Genomic DNA, 16,411 nt, shown 5'->3' on the forward strand with positions numbered 1-16,411 from the left:
TCCCATCCCTGCCAGTGCCCCTCTCTCCCATCCCTGCCAGTGCCCCTCTCTCTCTCCCATCCCTGCCAGTGCCCCTCTCTCTCTCCCATCCCTGCCAGTGCCCCTCTCTCTCTCCCATCCCTGCCAGTGCCCCTCTCTCCCATCCCTGCCAGTGCCCCTCTCTCTCTCCCATCCCTGCCAGTGCCCCTCTCTCTCTCCCATCCCTGCCAGCGCCCCTCTCTCTCCCATCCCTGCCAGTGCCCCTCTCTCTCCCATCCCTGCCAGTGCTCCTCTCTCCCATCCCTGCCAGTGCCCCTCTCTCCCATCCCTGCCAGTGCCCCTCTCTCCCATCCCTGCCAGTGCCCTTCTCTCTCCCATCCCTGCCAGTGCCCTTCTCTCTCCCATCCCTGCCAGTGCCCCTCTCTCTCTCCCATCCCTGCCAGTGCCCCTCTCTCTCTCTCCCATCCCTGCCAGTGCCCCTCTCTCTCTCTCTCCCATCCCTGCCAGTGCCCCTCTCTCTCTCTCTCTCCCATCCCTGCCAGTGCCCCTCTCTCTCTCCCATCCCTGCCAGTGCCCCTCTCTCTCCCATCCCTGCCAGTGCCCCTCTCTCTCTCCCATCCCTGCCAGTGCCCCCTCTCTCTCTCTCTCCCATCCCTGCCAGTGCCCCCCCTTTCTCTTTCTCCCATCCCTGCCAGTGCCCCTCTCTCTCTCTCTCCCATCCCTGCCAGTGCCCCTCTCTCTCCCATCCCTGCCAGTGCCCCCCCTCTCTCTCTCCCATCCCAGCCAGTGCCCCCCTCTCTCTCTCCCATCCCTGCCAGTGCCTCTCTCTCCCATCCCTGCCAGTGCCCGTCTCTCTCCCATCCCTGCCAGTGCCCGTCTCTCTCCCATCCCTGCCAGTGCCCCTCTCTCTCTCTCCCATCCCTGCCAGTGCCCCTCTCTCTCTCTCCCATCCCTGCCAGTGCGCCCCCCCTCTCTCTCTCTCTCTCCCGTCCCTGCCAGTGCCCCTCTCTCCCGTCCCTGCCAGTGCCCATCTCTCCCATCCCAGCCAGTGCCCCCCTCTCTCTCTCCCATCCCAGCCAGTACCCCCCTCTCTCTCTCCCATCCCTGCCAGTGCCCGTGTCTCTCCAATCTCTCAGTGCCCATCTCTCTACCATCCCTACCAGTGCCCATCTCTCTCCCATCCCTGCCAGTGCCCGTCTCTCTCTCCCATCCCTGCCAGTGCCGTCTCTCTCTCCCATCCCTGCCAGTGCCCATCTCTCCCCATCCCTGCCAGTGCTCCTCTCTCCCATCCCTGCCAGTGCCCTTCTCTCTCTCCCATCCCTGCCAGTGCCCTTCTCTCTCTCCCATCCCTGCCAGTGCCCCTCTCTCCCATCCCTGCCAGTGCCCCTCTCTCCCATCCCTGCCAGTGCCCCTCTCTCCCATCCCTGCCAGTGCCCCTCTCTCCCATCCCTGCCAGTGCCCCTCTCTCTCTCCCATCCCTGCCAGTGCCCCTCTCTCTCTCCCATCCCTGCCAGTGCCCCTCTCTCTCTCCCATCCCTGCCAGTGCCCCTCTCTCTCTCCCATCCCTGCCAGCGCCCCTCTCTCTCCCATCCCTGCCAGTGCCCCTCTCTCTCTCCCATCCCTGCCAGTGCCCCTCTCTCTCTCCCATCCCTGCCAGTGCCCCTCTCTCTCTCCCATCCCTGCCAGCGCCCCTCTCTCTCCCATCCCTGCCAGTGCCCCTCTCTCCCATCCCTGCCAGTGCCCCTCTCTCCCATCCCTGCCAGTGCCCCTCTCTCCCATCCCTGCCAGTGCCCCTCTCTCCCATCCCTGCCAGTGCCCCTCTCTCCCATCCCTGCCAGTGCCCCTCTCTCTCTCCCATCCCTGCCAGTGCCCCTCTCTCTCTCCCATCCCTGCCAGTGCCCCTCTCTCTCTCCCATCCCTGCCAGTGCCCCTCTCTCTCTCCCATCCCTGCCAGCGCCCCTCTCTCTCCCATCCCTGCCAGCGCCCCTCTCTCTCCCATCCCTGCCAGTGCCCCTCTCTCTCCCATCCCTGCCAGTGCCCCTCTCTCTCCCATCCCTGCCAGTGCCCCTCTCTCCCATCCCTGCCAGTGCCCTTCTCTCTCCCATCCCTGCCAGTGCCCTTCTCTCTCCCATCCCTGCCAGTGCCCTTCTCTCTCCCATCCCTGCCAGTGCCCCTCTCTCTCTCTCCCATCCCTGCCAGTGCCCCTCTCTCTCTCTCCCATCCCTGCCAGTGCCCCTCTCTCTCTCTCCCATCCCTGCCAGTGCCCCTCTCTCTCTCTCTCTCCCATCCCTGCCAGTGCCCCTCTCTCTCTCCCATCCCTGCCAGTGCCCCTCTCTCTCCCATCCCTGCCAGTGCCCCTCTCTCTCTCCCATCCCTGCCAGTGCCCCCTCTCTCTCTCTCTCTCTCTCTCCCATCCCTGCCAGTGCCCCCCCTTTCTCTTTCTCCCATCCCTGCCAGTGCCCCTCTCTCTCTCTCTCCCATCCCTGCCAGTGCCCCTCTCTCTCTCCCATCCCTGCCAGTGCCCCCTCTCTCTCTCTCCCATCCCAGCCAGTGCCCCCCTCTCTCTCTCCCATCCCTGCCAGTGCCTCTCTCTCCCATCCCTGCCAGTGCCCGTCTCTCTCCCATCCCTGCCAGTGCCCGTGTCTCTCCCATCCCTGCCAGTGCCCCTCTCTCTCTCTCCCATCCCTGCCAGTGCCCCTCTCTCTCTCTCCCATCCCTGCCAGTGCGCCCCCCCCTCTCTCTCTCCCGTCCCTGCCAGTGCCCCTCTCTCCCGTCCCTGCCAGTGCCCATCTCTCCCATCCCAGCCAGTGCCCCCCTCTCTCTCTCCCATCCCAGCCAGTACCCCCCTCTCTCTCTCCCATCCCTGCCAGTGCCCGTGTCTCTCCAATCTCTCAGTGCCCATCTCTCTACCATCCCTACCAGTGCCCATCTCTCTCCCATCCCTGCCAGTGCCCGTCTCTCTCTCCCATCCCTGCCAGTGCCGTCTCTCTCTCCCATCCCTGCCAGTGCCCATCTCTCCCCATCCCTGCCAGTGCTCCTCTCTCCCATCCCTGCCAGTGCCCCTCTCTCCCATCCCTGCCAGTGCCCCTCTCTCCCATCCCTGCCAGTGCCCCTCTCTCCCATCCCTGCCAGTGCCCTTCTCTCTCCCATCCCTGCCAGTGCCCTTCTCTCTCCCATCCCTGCCAGTGCCCCTCTCTCTCTCTCCCATCCCTGCCAGTGCCCCTCTCTCTCTCTCCCATCCCTGCCAGTGCCCCTCTCTCTCTCTCCCATCCCTGCCAGTGCCCCTCTCTCTCTCTCTCTCTCTCCCATCCCTGCCAGTGCCCCTCTCTCTCTCCCATCCCTGCCAGTGCCCCTCTCTCTCCCATCCCTGCCAGTGCCCCTCTCTCTCTCCCATCCCTGCCAGTGCCCCCTCTCTCTCTCTCTCCCATCCCTGCCAGTGCCCCCCCTTTCTCTTTCTCCCATCCCTGCCAGTGCCCCTCTCTCTCTCTCTCCCATCCCTGCCAGTGCCCCTCTCTCTCTCCCATCCCTGCCAGTGCCCCCTCTCTCTCTCTCCCATCCCAGCCAGTGCCCCCCTCTCTCTCTCCCATCCCTGCCAGTGCCTCTCTCTCCCATCCCTGCCAGTGCCCGTCTCTCTCTCCCATCCCTGCCAGTGCCGTCTCTCTCTCCCATCCCTGCCAGTGCCCATCTCTCCCTAACCCTGCCAGTGCCCGTCTCTCCCTCATCCCTGCCAGTGCCCGTCTCTCCCTCATCCCTGCCAGTGCCCGTCTCTCCCTAACCCTGCCAGTGCCCGTCTCTCCCTAACCCTGCCAGTGCCCTTGTCTCTCCAGTCTCTGCCAGTCATCCTGTCTCCCGTGTCTCTCCCATCTCTACCAGTGCCCGTGTCTCTCCAGTCTCTGCCAGTCATCCTGTCTCCCGTGTCTCTCCCATCTCTACCAGTGCCCGTGTCTCTCCAATATCTGCCAGTCTCTCCCTCATCTCTGCCAGTGCCCGTCTCTCCCTCATCTCTGCCAGTGCCCGTCTCTCCCTCATCCCTGCCAGTGCCCGTCTCTCCCTCATCCCTGCCAGTGCCCGTCTCTCCCTCATCCCTGCCAGTGCCCGTCTCTCCCTCCCATCCCTGCCAGTGCCCGTCTCTCGCTCCCATCCCTGCCAGTGCCCGTCTCTCTCTCCCATCCCTGCCAGTGCCCGTCTCTCTCTCCCATCCCTGCCAGTGCCCATCTCTCTCCCATCCCTGCCAGTGCCCGTCTCTCTCCCATCCCTGCCAGTGCCCGTCTCTCCCTCATCCCTACCAGTGCCCGTCTCTCCCTCATCCCTGCCAGTGCCCGTCTCTCCCTCATCCCTGCCAGTGCCCGTCTCGCCCTCATCCCTGCCAGTGCCTGTCTCTCTTTCCCATCCCTGCCAGTGCCTGTCTCTCTCTCCCATCCCTGCCAGTGCCTGTCTCTCTCTCCCATCCCTGCCAGTGCCTGTCTCTCTCTCCCATCCCTGCCAGTGCCTGTCTCTCTCTCCCATCCCTGCCAGTGCCCGTCTCTCTCTCCCATCCCTGCCAGTGCCCGTCCTCCTCTCTCCCATCCCTGCCAGTGGCCCTCCTCTCTCACCTCACCGCCCTGCCTGGCCCTTTTCTCTCACCTCACTGCCCTGCCTGGCCCTTCTCTCTCTCTCTCTCTCTCTCTCTCTCTCTCCGCCTTGCCTGGTCCTCCTCCCTCTCTCTCTCTCTCTCTCTCTCTCTCTCTCCGCCCTGCCTGGTCCTCCTCCCTCTCTCTCTCTCTCTCCGCCCTGCTTGGTCCTCCTCTCTCTCTGCCCTACTTGGTCCTCCTCTCTCTCTGCCCTACTTGGTACTCCTCTCTCACCGCCCTGCCTGGTCCTCCTCTCACCTCACCGCCCTGCCTGGTCCTCCTCTCACCTCACCGCCCTGCCTGGTCCTCCTCTCACCTCACCGCCCTGCCTGGTCCTCCTCTCTATCCCTCTCTCTCACCGCCTTGCCTGGTCCTCCTCTCTCACCGCCCTGCCTGGGCCTCCTCCCACCACCCTGCCTGGGCCTTCTCTCTCTCTATCTCTCTCTCACCGCCCTGCCTGGGCCTCCTCTCTCACCGCCCTACCTGGGCCTCCTCTCTCACCGCCCTGCCTGGGCCTCCTCTCTCACCACCCTACCTGGGCCTCCTCTCTCACCGCCCTGCCTGGGCCTCCTCTCTCACCGCCCTGCCTGGTCCTCCTCTCTCACCGCCCTGCCTGGGCCTCCTCTCTCTCTCACCGCCCTGCCTGGGCCTCCTCTCTCTCTCTCACCGCCCTGCCTGGGCCTCCTCTCTCTCACCGCCCTGCCTGGGCCTCCTCTCTCTCTCACCGCCCTGCCTGGGCCTCCTCTCTCTCTCACCGCCCTGCCTGGGCCTCCTCTCTCACCGCCCTGCCTGGGCTTCCTCTCTCACCGCCCTGCGTGGGCCTCCTCTCTCTCTCACCGCCCTGCCTGGTCCTCCTCTCTCACCGCCCTGCCTTGTCCTCCTCTCTCACCGCCCTGCCTGGTCCTCCTCTCTCACCGCCCTGCCTGGCCCTCCTCTCTCTCACCGCCCTGCCTGGCCCTCCTCTCTCTCACCGCCCTGCCTGGGCCTCCTCTCTCACCGCCCTGCCTGGGCCTCCTCTCTCACCGCCCTGCCTGGGCCTCCTCTCTCACCGCCCTGCCTGGCCCTCCTCTCTCTCACCGCCCTGCCTGGCCTCCTCTCTCACCGCCCTGCCTGGGCCTCCTCTCTCACCGCCCTGCCTGGTCCTCCTCTCTCACCGCCCTGCCTGGTCCTCCTCTCTCACCGCCCTGCCTGGTCCTCCTCTCTCACCGCCCTGTGGTCCTCCTCTCTCACCGCCCTGCCTGGCCCTCCTCTCTCACCGCCCTGCCTGGTCCTCCTCTCTCACCGCCCTGCCTGGTCCTCCTCTCTCACCGCCCTGCCTGGTCCTCCTCTCTCACCGCCCTGCCTGGGCCTCCTCTCTCACCGCCCTGCCTGGGCCTCCTCTCTCACCGCCCTGCCTGGGCCTCTTCTCTCACCGCCCTGCCTGGGCCTCCTCTCTCACTGCCCTGCCTGGACCTCCTCTCTCTCTCTCACCGCCCTGCCTGGGCCTCCTCTCTCTCTCTCTCACCGCCCTGCCTGGGTCTCCTCTCTCTCTCACCGCCCTGCCTGGTCCTCCTCTCTCACCGCCCTGAAGAAAGGTATAAGGAATCTTTACTCCTGTACATCGGGCGCTAAAATTTTTAAGAATTTAAAAAGCACACCTGATTGACAATTAATTAATATAATATAAGAGCAGCTCCTAGAGGGCACCTGGATGCCTAATACAAGAGTATAGTAATTAATGTTCTATAGAAAACATTAAAGGAGCGCTGTTTACAGATAAAAAGTCATTTATTAATAAATATGGTGGAAAGGACCACCTAAGTAGTAAAAATAAATTTAGAGAAAACACACAGTGCAAGTACAGTTGCATATACAATAATCACATACACAATTGGTGATATGTTAGCTGTGATCGGCCTAAGCGCCAATTATAATTGATGTTACAGTCCACAGTGGTATGTTAGGCTGGTGTCATCCGTACTGATAAGAGGCATATGAAAAAAATGTCTCAACAGGTTAAAAAACTGCTAGTAATTGTAGGCGATGGGGTTTTTTGTTTGCTATATCTCACCCCTCACATTCAGGACCGTTCTCACCCGTAGTAGTGAATGCTGATTCCCGTCAGTAGCAATTAGCGGAGGTTGGTCACGGCAGCCGACAGCGGCTATATCAGATTGTCCGGCAGAGAGAGTCGTGGTTACTGCATAACACCTCAGCAGAACGGGGCTTTTCAAGCACAGCAGGGAGAGTGTAATTGCGGTGTGTCCGGTTAATGGAGGTGGTGAGAAAGCATCTCAATCTCTCAATAGCAGTGGCGGATGGTCCATAAGAGTCTCCAGCGGTGGACAAGTTACAATGGTGACCCTCTACGCGTTTCTCCGCCCACAACACCGGCGGTTTCTTCAGGAAGTGTGAATACCCATTTTGGCAGGTGTGGGTGTATTTAAATGGACAGCAGCCAATCAGCTTTAAAGTCTCTTTATTCACACCTGAGAGTTGTAATTGGGTTTCACACTATGATGGGTCCTTTGCACATGTTTCCTTCACTTGTTTTTAATCTTTAATCAGGTGTACAGGTTACATGGATTCCGAGTAACGATACAAATACAAAATACAAGAAAATAAAAACAAACACATTATATTGCCGCTGTCGGTGAAAAGAATGCCGAATAAGTAGATATAGGTGGTCTCGTAGTTTACAGAAGTATATATATATATAATGCATAACGGAATCTGATTCAAGCAAATGAATTTAAATCACCTGCAATATAAATTATGATGAATTTAGCATCAAACATAGTATATCCTTGATACTTGACCACCTTAGGTGTATCATAATTAAAATTATTTAAATATTTTTATTTTTATTTTCATTTTCATTTTATAGTAATCAGCATTGTTTCACCATCCTTATACCGAGAGCGGCAGTTAGCATGGATATGGGTATGGCATCCCAGAGGATTTAATCTACATAAGGAACCAGCACTAGTTCTCCCGGCCGTGATGGCCCAGTGGATAGGGACATGGACTGCGACCAAAAGGTCCCCGGTTCAAAACCAAAACCGAAGGAGCACATTTTCATAATCTATTTTTTATATTTTTTATATACTTTATATAATTGATTTTTTATATTATTATTAGTATTGTCATTTTTATAGATGAATAGGAAGAAGAAATATAATATTCTATAGAAGGGTTTAATACATATATTTCATTAATATAGTTATGCAAAGCCCAGGTTATGACCAGAGCTACATACTCTAGAGAGGAAAAAGAGGAAAAGGCAAATTATGAGGACAGACAGAAGATTATTACCTATAAACGTATTCTGGATCTCAACTTCAGTGTTGAGCTTAGCTAGGGTATGATTCATAGTTAAGCCTGTAGTTATATAAATACCAGAGATGTAGAACCAGTCCATCTGTATCTAATATATGTGTGGATGCCAAGGTCAACAAACACACATATATATACATATATATCTATTTCACGTTGCAGCACATAGGTATATACATATGTATCCCCACATGCATACTAAAGCCTATAGGGAGAGAGGAATTAGATACCATTAAGTTCAATATTCTCATTGAGGCCCATGGGGTGCAAGGTTTCCAGGTTACAAATCCAAAAGGCTTCTCTATTGCAGAGATAGTTATATCTATCACCACCCTGTGAGGTCGTATTGATATGTTCTATTCCCTGCAAAGATAAAACTCTGCAATCCCCATCATGTAGGGAATTGACATGTCGGGGTACACTGTGTTTCATAGATTTATTTAGGACTAATCTTCTATGTTCTGAAAACCTGGTACTAAGTTGTCTAATGGTCCTGCCTACGTATTGTATCCCGCAATTGCAGGTAATTAAGTATATTACAAAGGTTGTTTGACAGGTGATTTGACCCGAAATATCAAAGATCTTCCCAGTTTTGGATGAAGAGAATTGATCACTCTCAGTGATGAACTTACACGTCATACATCTGGATCTATTACATCTTTGGCATCCCATTCTGGATTTCCCATGTCCAGAAATGGGAGTGGATATCAATGCACTAGCTTCTAGTTTCGAAGAGTTGTAACTGGATCCCAAAGGATCATTTGATTTAACAAAGTGACTAGGGGACAGAAGGTTTTGAAGATTTCTTGTTTTCTTAAAAATAATCTTTATTTCCTTTTCTAGAGAATCTGCAAGAATTCTGTCCATTTTAAGTATGGGAAGATTTTTATTTAGAATTTTCCTTACCGAGTGCAAAGCACTATTAAATTTTGAAATAAATTATCAGTATGGATGACACCAGCCTAACATACCACTGTGGACTGTAACATCAATTATAATTGGCGCTTAGGCCGATCACAGCTAACATATCGCCAATTGTGTATGTGATTATTGTATATGCAACTGTACTTGCACTGTGTGTTTTCTCTAAATTTATTTTTACTACTTAGGTGGTCCTTTCCACCATATTTATTAATAAATGACTTTTTATCTGTAAACAGCGCTCCTTTAATGTTTTCTATAGAACATTAATTACTATTCTCTCACTGCCCTGCCTGGTCCTCCTCTCTCACCGCCCTGCCTGGTCCTCCTCTCTCTCACCGCCCTGCCTGGCCCTCCTCTCTCTATGCCCTGCCTGGGCCTCCTCTCTCACCGCCCTGCCTGGGCCTCCTCTCTCACCGCCCTGCCTGGGCCTCCTCTCTCACCGCCCTGCCTGGGCCTCCTCTCTCACCGCAGTGCCTGGTCCTCCTCTCTCACCGCCCTGCCTGGTCCTCTCTCTCACCGCCCTGCCTGGTCCTCCTCTCTCTATGCCCTGCCTGGTCCTCCTCTCTCACCGCCCTGCCTGGTCCTCTCTCTCACCGCCCTGCCTGGTCCTCCTCTCTCTATGCCCTGCCTGGGCCTCCTCTCTCACCGCCCTGCCTGGTCCTCCTCTCTCACCGCCCTGCCTGGTCCTCCTCTCTCACCGCCCTGCCTGGGCCTCCTCTCTTACCGCCCTACCTGGGCCTCCTCTCTCACCGCCCTGCCTTGTCCTCCTCTCTCACCGCCCTGCCTTGTCCTCCTCTCTCACCACCCTGCCTGGGCCTCCTCTCTCACCGCCCTGCCTTGTCCTCCTCTCTCACCGCCCTGCCTGGTCCTCCTCTCTCACCGCCCTGCCTGGTCCTCCTCTCTCACTGCCCTGCCTGGTCCTCCTCTCTCACCGCCCTGCCTGGTCCTCCTCTCTTACCGCCCTGCCTGGTCCTCCTCTCTCACCGCCCTGCCTGGTCCTCCTCTCTCACCGCCCTGCCTGGTCCTCCTCTCTCACTGCCCTGCCTGGTCCTCCTCTCTCACCGCCCTGCCTGGTCCTCCTCTCTCACCGCCCTGCCTGGTCCTCCTCTCTCACTGCCCTGCCTGGTCCTCCTCTCTCACTGCCCTGCCTGGTCCTCCTCTCTCACCGCCCTGCCTGGGTCTCCTCTCTCTCTCACCGCCCTGCCTGGTCCTCCTCTCTCACCGCCCTGCCTGGTCCTCCTCTCTCACCGCCCAGGCTCACCGCCCTGCCTGGGCCTCCTCTCTCACCACCCTGCCTGGTCCTCCTCTCTCACCGCCCTGCCTGGTCCTCCTCTCTCACCGCCCTGCCTGGGTCTCCTCTCTCTCTCACCGCCCTGCCTGGTCCTCCTCTCTCACCGCCCTGCCTGGGCCTCCTCTCTCACCGCCCTGCGTGGGCCTCCTCTCTCACCGCCCTGCCTGGGCCTCCTCTCTCACCGCCCTGTGTCTCTCTTACAGCTCTGCATGGTCTCTCTGACCCTGTTTCGCACTCTGCTAAACCTCAACTGTGAAGATGTCTTACTCCAGCTGGTACTCAGGTAAGCAATGTCCCATTGTCACTACAGCGGCCACTGCACCTGATTATTACAACATGTTTTCGGCCTCCTTAACCAACATTATAACATAGTAACACAGTAGTCCATCGAGTTCAACCTGAGTTATATTATATTCCCTATTCTATTCTGGTTAAAGGCTATATCCTCGTATATCTTTTTCTGTTAGAAATTTATCTAACCCATTTTTTAATGCATTGACCGAGTCCGCCATTACAACCTTCTCTGGCAGTGAATTCCATATTCGTACTGCCCTTACAGTGAAGAATCCCTTCCTGCGCCGAGTACGAAATTCTCTCCTCATGCCTTAGCGGGTGTCTGCGCGATTTATGTAGAGGTCTCTTAATAAACAAATCACATGATAGCTCCACATATTGCCCCTTTATGTATTTGTAAATATTAATCATATCTCCTCTTAGTCGGCTCCTTTCTAGTGTAAACATATCTAACCTAGAAAGCCTCTCCTCATAGTCCAGTTTCTCCAACCCCTTACTCAGTTTGAACCTTTTCAAGTTCTAATATGTCTCTTGTATAGTGTGGTGCCCAGAACTGTACACAATACTCTAGATGCGGCCGTACCAATGATTTATACAGAGGCAGGATTACGCTCTCATCCCTTGTCTTAATTCCCCTTATAATGCATGCTAACGCCTTATTTGCTGCACTTTGACATTGTGTGTTGCTGCTAAATCTACTTTCTCTTACGTCCTAGAGGATGCTGGGGACTCCAAAAGGACCATGGGGTATAGACGGATCCGCAGGAGCTTGGGCACACTATAAAGACTTAAACTGGGTGTGAACTGGCTCCTCCCTCTATGCCCCTCCTCCAGACCTCAGTTAGACTTTGTGCCCAGGAGTGAATGGACACTAACAGGGGAGCTCTCCTGAGTTTCTCTAAAAAGACTTTGTTAGGTTTTTTATTTTCAGGAAGACCTGCTGGCTACAGGCTCCCTGCATCGTGGGAGTGAGGGGAGAGAAGTCAGACTTCTTCTGAGTTCAAGGGCTCTGCTTCTCGGCTACTGGACACCATTAGCTCCAGAGGGTTCGATCACTTGGTGCGCCTAGCTGCTTGTTCCCGGAGCCGCGCCGTCACCCCCCTCACAGAAGCCAGAAGAAAGAAGCCGGGTGAGTATGAGAAGAACCGAAGACTTCAGGACTGCAGAAGACTTCAGTAACAGAGGTACAGCGCAGCGGTCACGCTGCGCTCCATGCTCCCACACACCGGCACTCACAGGGTGCAGGGCGCTGGGAGGGGAGCGCCCTGGGCAGCAGGTTACTGTTTTCTTAATAAGTCTGGCCTTTAAAAGCATTTCGGTGCTTGGGCACCGTGTTCCATTCCCCCGCCAGCATATTTTAGCACTACATGCCTTTGATCCCCCGTTGCCGCTTACACGGGTGCAGGGGGGGGGGAGCGCCCTGGGCAGCGAGTTAGTTGGTTTTTTTAGGCTGACAACTGGCGCTGCCGGGGGTTCCATGTACCAGACCCCCGCTGATGCGTTATAGCGCACTGCGCGCCATTTCATGCGATAACCCACCAGTAGAGAGCTGCAGGCGCGCGGCGCGCCGGGGCTCCCACACGCCGACGGTTGCCTGGGGTGCAGGGCGCACGGGAGGGGGTGTAGGGGGGGGGGGGGGGGGGGGGGAACCTGACCTGACCTGACCTGCATTGGTTTCTGAGGGTATATAGTGTCTTAACACTATATGGTGCCCGACCTGGCTATATATATATATATATATATATATATATATATATATATATATATATATATATATATATATTTATTTATTATAGTGGAGCTATAGCACGCCAGGGGGGCGGGGCTTAGCCTCACACATTCAGTCAGCGCCATTTTCTCTCTGTCCCCGCCAAGAAGTTTGTAAAGCACAAACATGGGGGGGGGGGGCACAGTGTTTTAGTGTTGTGTTGCATATATGACACTAGTTCAGTTAGGAATGAACATGATATCATTCTTGTGTGTAATTTCTGTGTGCCCCCTGTCAGATATACCAATTTTAGTACACTTGTGTCGACAGGCGTGAGTGTTCTGTTATAAACGCCTATGGGGGTCCCTGTCGGCATCGCCGACGCCCGTGGGTACTCGCTACAACATAAAAACTAAATATTATATGGGAGGCACAAATGGTATGTGGGTGAACCTGTCGGCACCGACTGTTGTCGCCGGGGTAAATGGACATGCTGTATCTGACTTATACCTGTGTATATACAGTTGTACGTTACTTCCCTCGGACCGCTTGGGGTCGCAAGACGGTAATTTTGCCTGGTTACTAATCCCTGCTGTCGACGAATACTGGGGTTTTCTGTCGACTATAATGTTTCCTGGTAAATCCACAACTGGGGCTTTTCAGTACATGGTCATACACGTTCAGACCACATTCATGTCACTGGGGACCAGAAGGCTCGGGGCAATCCGATTATATGTATGTTATATATATATATATATATATATATATATATATATATATATATATATTTTACTATATGTGTATTACAATATGTGAATTCATATTATGATTTATAATGAATACTGAAGTAATAGTATTTCTTCTCATGTGCTGGTCGCTCTGTTGATGAAGCTCTCGGTCGGCTGTGTCTCACACCCTCTCCGGAAGTACGACGGGTTATTCCTTTTCCGCCATGGATGGAATATTGTGAAAGTCAACGACTGGTCGACACGGAGCCCTGTCTCAAAGGATCGTATACAGGAAAGCTAAGTGATATGATTATTTTCTATGCTGTGAGAGTTTTGCGTTACAGGCACGTGAGGGAGTGTCTGTGGTCGGTAAGTCATAAAATAGATTTACCCTAAAGAGCGAGGGGAGGTTCCTTATGTTGGATCCTCTCTATAATTTTGCGGCAGACTGGCGTACGTATACAGGTAGTGTGGCCGGGGGACTGCTGAGGCTGACTCCGAGAGTTACTGGAATTTTTCCCTGGGACGGTGTACCGCTGGTTGGGGGGATGCCTCTGTTCAGCCGATCTCGGTGGATATTCCTTGTAAGTCTAACTTCGGGAGTTGGATTCCCTGGCAACAGGTGGTGACGCATTCTTTAGGGGATGCAGTCATTTTAATCAGTTAAATTCAGAATTTTGTTTTTCTCTTTCTGTACAGCCTGTGAAAGGTGGAAAGGTAAGAGTTCTGCAGCCTTGTTAGGTTCGCAGAAGAGGATGTCGTTTCTGTTTCTACCACATACGACACAGGTCGCAGAGTCTATATGGTGGGACCCCGCTCCGGTGAGGACTCAGTTACTACTTTCGGTTAGTCTGGGAATAGACTAGGACCGGTGAGTTACTTATGGAATCCAAAGGGGGGATGTTTTGGATTACTGATGTTTCCCCTCACTGGTTTTCTAATTGCCGTTTCCCCTCTGGAAGGGGAGGTAGTACGCGGCGCCATACCAGGGGTGTGTCCGGTTCGGGCCTTGTCCTGTCCCGGTTATAAAAAAAGAAAAAAAAGAAAAATGTTTACATGTGTTGTTCTACGCATTCAAATTACCTGGATGGATAGCCAGGATTGGCTTGGCCATTTCACTGGAGTGATGGTAGTATGATGGTTTTCTTGCAATAGTAAGAGCCATTGTTATTCTGTACTGAGATGTTCGCCTGATTGAGGCGAGGTCAAGAAACAAGTGATCCAAACCATGGTTTTTCTCTGATTGTTTTCAACACCGGGATGGGCTGTTGTTCCCAACGATGCAGATGTCGAAGGTAGTATCTGGGTAGATACTGAACGGTTGAGGTTCTGTGTTTTCCTGTGGAAAAGAGGTCTGAGGATTCTGAGTCGGATCAGATTTGTGGTGCCACTCCATCAGTATGTTCTGTCGATGAGGAAGTTGGGTGCGGCCTAAAAGGCTTTTTCGGTGAACAGGTCGAATGCCATAGTGGATTTCATGGGACCTGTTGGGGTTGTGGTGTGGGTCTCACCGGCACATGCACCGGAATATAGTTCTAATGGCCAGGATATCACTCCTGTGGTGTCTGCTCAGTTCTCACCTCCTAGAGGGACGAAGGTCCGAGATCCAGGATTAGATCCTGGTGTCCATGTATGCAGATAGCCGAGGCTGGGGAGTAGTCCTTACATGGGAAGTATTTCCAGAGGAAACGGTCAAGCGGAGAAACTTGTCTACAATAAGCTTTCTTGAATTTAAGAACGGCTTTCAACGAACAATATTCTTTGTGATCTGCCCGTATTAAGTCTGTTGGACGCCTTGACAGCAGTGGCGTAAGTAGATCGCTAGAGCGGAACAAGGACTGGAGCGCCATCGGCAGAAGCTGAAATGGTTTCCCTGAGTGGAAAGACTAGTAAAGGTTATATTAGCAGTCTTCGTTCCGTACGTAAACGAAGGAGTAATAGATTTCCTCTGCAGACGCCCTCTCCATCCGGGAGAAAGACTGTCGTCATCGTGAAGTTTCACAGTTGTGACAAGTCTTTGAGCATGTCTCAATTGGGCATGTTGGCATCTCGCCTCAAAGAGAGACCTCAGGAATAGGATTCCAGATCAAGGGTCACTCGAGATATAGCGGTGGATGACCTCGTGACACCTTGGGTGTTTTCAGTATATGTGTCCCCTCCGCTTTCACTCTGTGGAAGGCGATGAAAGTAAGAAGAACAGAGGTTCCGGCGATCTTCATTGTTCCGGTCTAGCCAAGGAGGTTTTGGTATCCAGTTCTCCAAGATTTGTTGATATAAGATCCCTGGCCTTTTCCTCTACGCGAGGAACTGTTACCACAAGATCCGGGCGTGTATCAGGACTTACCGCGGCTGCGTTTGACGGTGTGGCGGTTGTACGCCTTGTCCTAGTCCAAATGGGTATTTCCAGGGTGGTCATTTCCACACTTCTTCAGGCTAGAAAAGAATAACCGGAATAGCCTTACCACAGTATTTGGTTTTCAGGGCAGTTTTGGCCTTATAACTTTTCTTTAAAAAAAAACAAAAACATTTTGGCCACCTTTCCGGAAGTTCTGACTTTCGTGAAATGAGTACTGCACATCCAACCTCCTTTGTGCCCTATTGGCACAGTGGGATCTTGACGTGGTGTTGGGTTTCTTGGGTCTCACTGATTGGAACCTTTATTAATGGTTATGTAAAATGTTCTCTCTTGGTGAGTGATCATGCTTTTTCCACTTTGGGCGACTGCGATGCGGTGGTCGGAAGTAGCGGCTTTGTCTCACATGAGCCCTGTTTGATCTTCCAAGTGGATAGAATTGAGGACGCGGATAATCGTTCTGCCGGAAAGGGTTTTCGGTGTTCTTGGAACACCTGCCTATTTTGTGGCCTGTGGTAACTTCAGCATTGGCTGCTTCAAAGTCTCTCGAAATAGTCAGGGCTTTGAAGATTTATGTCGCCAGTTGGGTTCAGTTTGGGGTAACAGAGGCTCTGGTTGTCCTGTATGCTCCCAGCGTGCTTGGGGCGCCTGCGTCTCTGTAGTCTGTTACACACTGGATCTGTGATACGATTCGGCGTGCTAGCTCTACGGCTGGATTGCAGTGAAAAACGTTGGGGGAGACCCTTCTACTAGGAGGATGGGCTCCTATTGGGCGGATGCCCGAGGTGTCTCGGTGGGTTATCTTTGCCGAGCGGCTACTTGGTTGGGTTTCAAACACCTTTGCTAAGCTCTACAAGTTTGATACCCTGGCTGATGGGGACCTCATGTTTGCTCTTTCGGTGCTGCAGAGTCGTCCGCACTCTCCTGCCCGTTCTGGAGCTTTGGTATAGACCCCATGGTCCTTTTGGAGTCCCCAGCATCCTCTAGGACGTAAGAGAAAATAGGATTTTAGTACCTACCGGTAAATCCTTTTCTCCTAGTCCGTAGAGGATGCTGGGCGCCCGTCCCAGTGCGTACTATGTCTGCAGTATTGGTCTTGGTGACACTTGGTGGTATTTCTTATATTTCACGCTATTACTGACGTTGTTCAAGCCTTGTCATGTGCTTTCTTATTAGTGGTTGGGTTGACACACGGGTTGTGTTACATAT

General features: G+C 54.0%; 1 protein-coding gene across 1 annotated transcript in view; it reads left to right on the plus strand.

The window, feature by feature from the left end:
* The window catches only part of FHIP1B (FHF complex subunit HOOK interacting protein 1B), a 103,844-nt gene that overhangs the window by 64,685 nt on the left and 22,748 nt on the right, over positions 1 to 16,411 (plus strand). Inside the window, exon 8 of the mRNA XM_063950798.1 lies at positions 10,323 to 10,402. Within this exon, the coding sequence (XP_063806868.1) occupies positions 10,323 to 10,402 (80 nt within the window). The remainder of the gene's footprint in view (positions 1 to 10,322; positions 10,403 to 16,411) is intronic.

This window comes from Pseudophryne corroboree, chromosome 2, assembly GCF_028390025.1.
Source record: "Pseudophryne corroboree isolate aPseCor3 chromosome 2, aPseCor3.hap2, whole genome shotgun sequence".
NCBI classification, from domain to species: Eukaryota; Metazoa; Chordata; class Amphibia; order Anura; family Myobatrachidae; genus Pseudophryne; species Pseudophryne corroboree.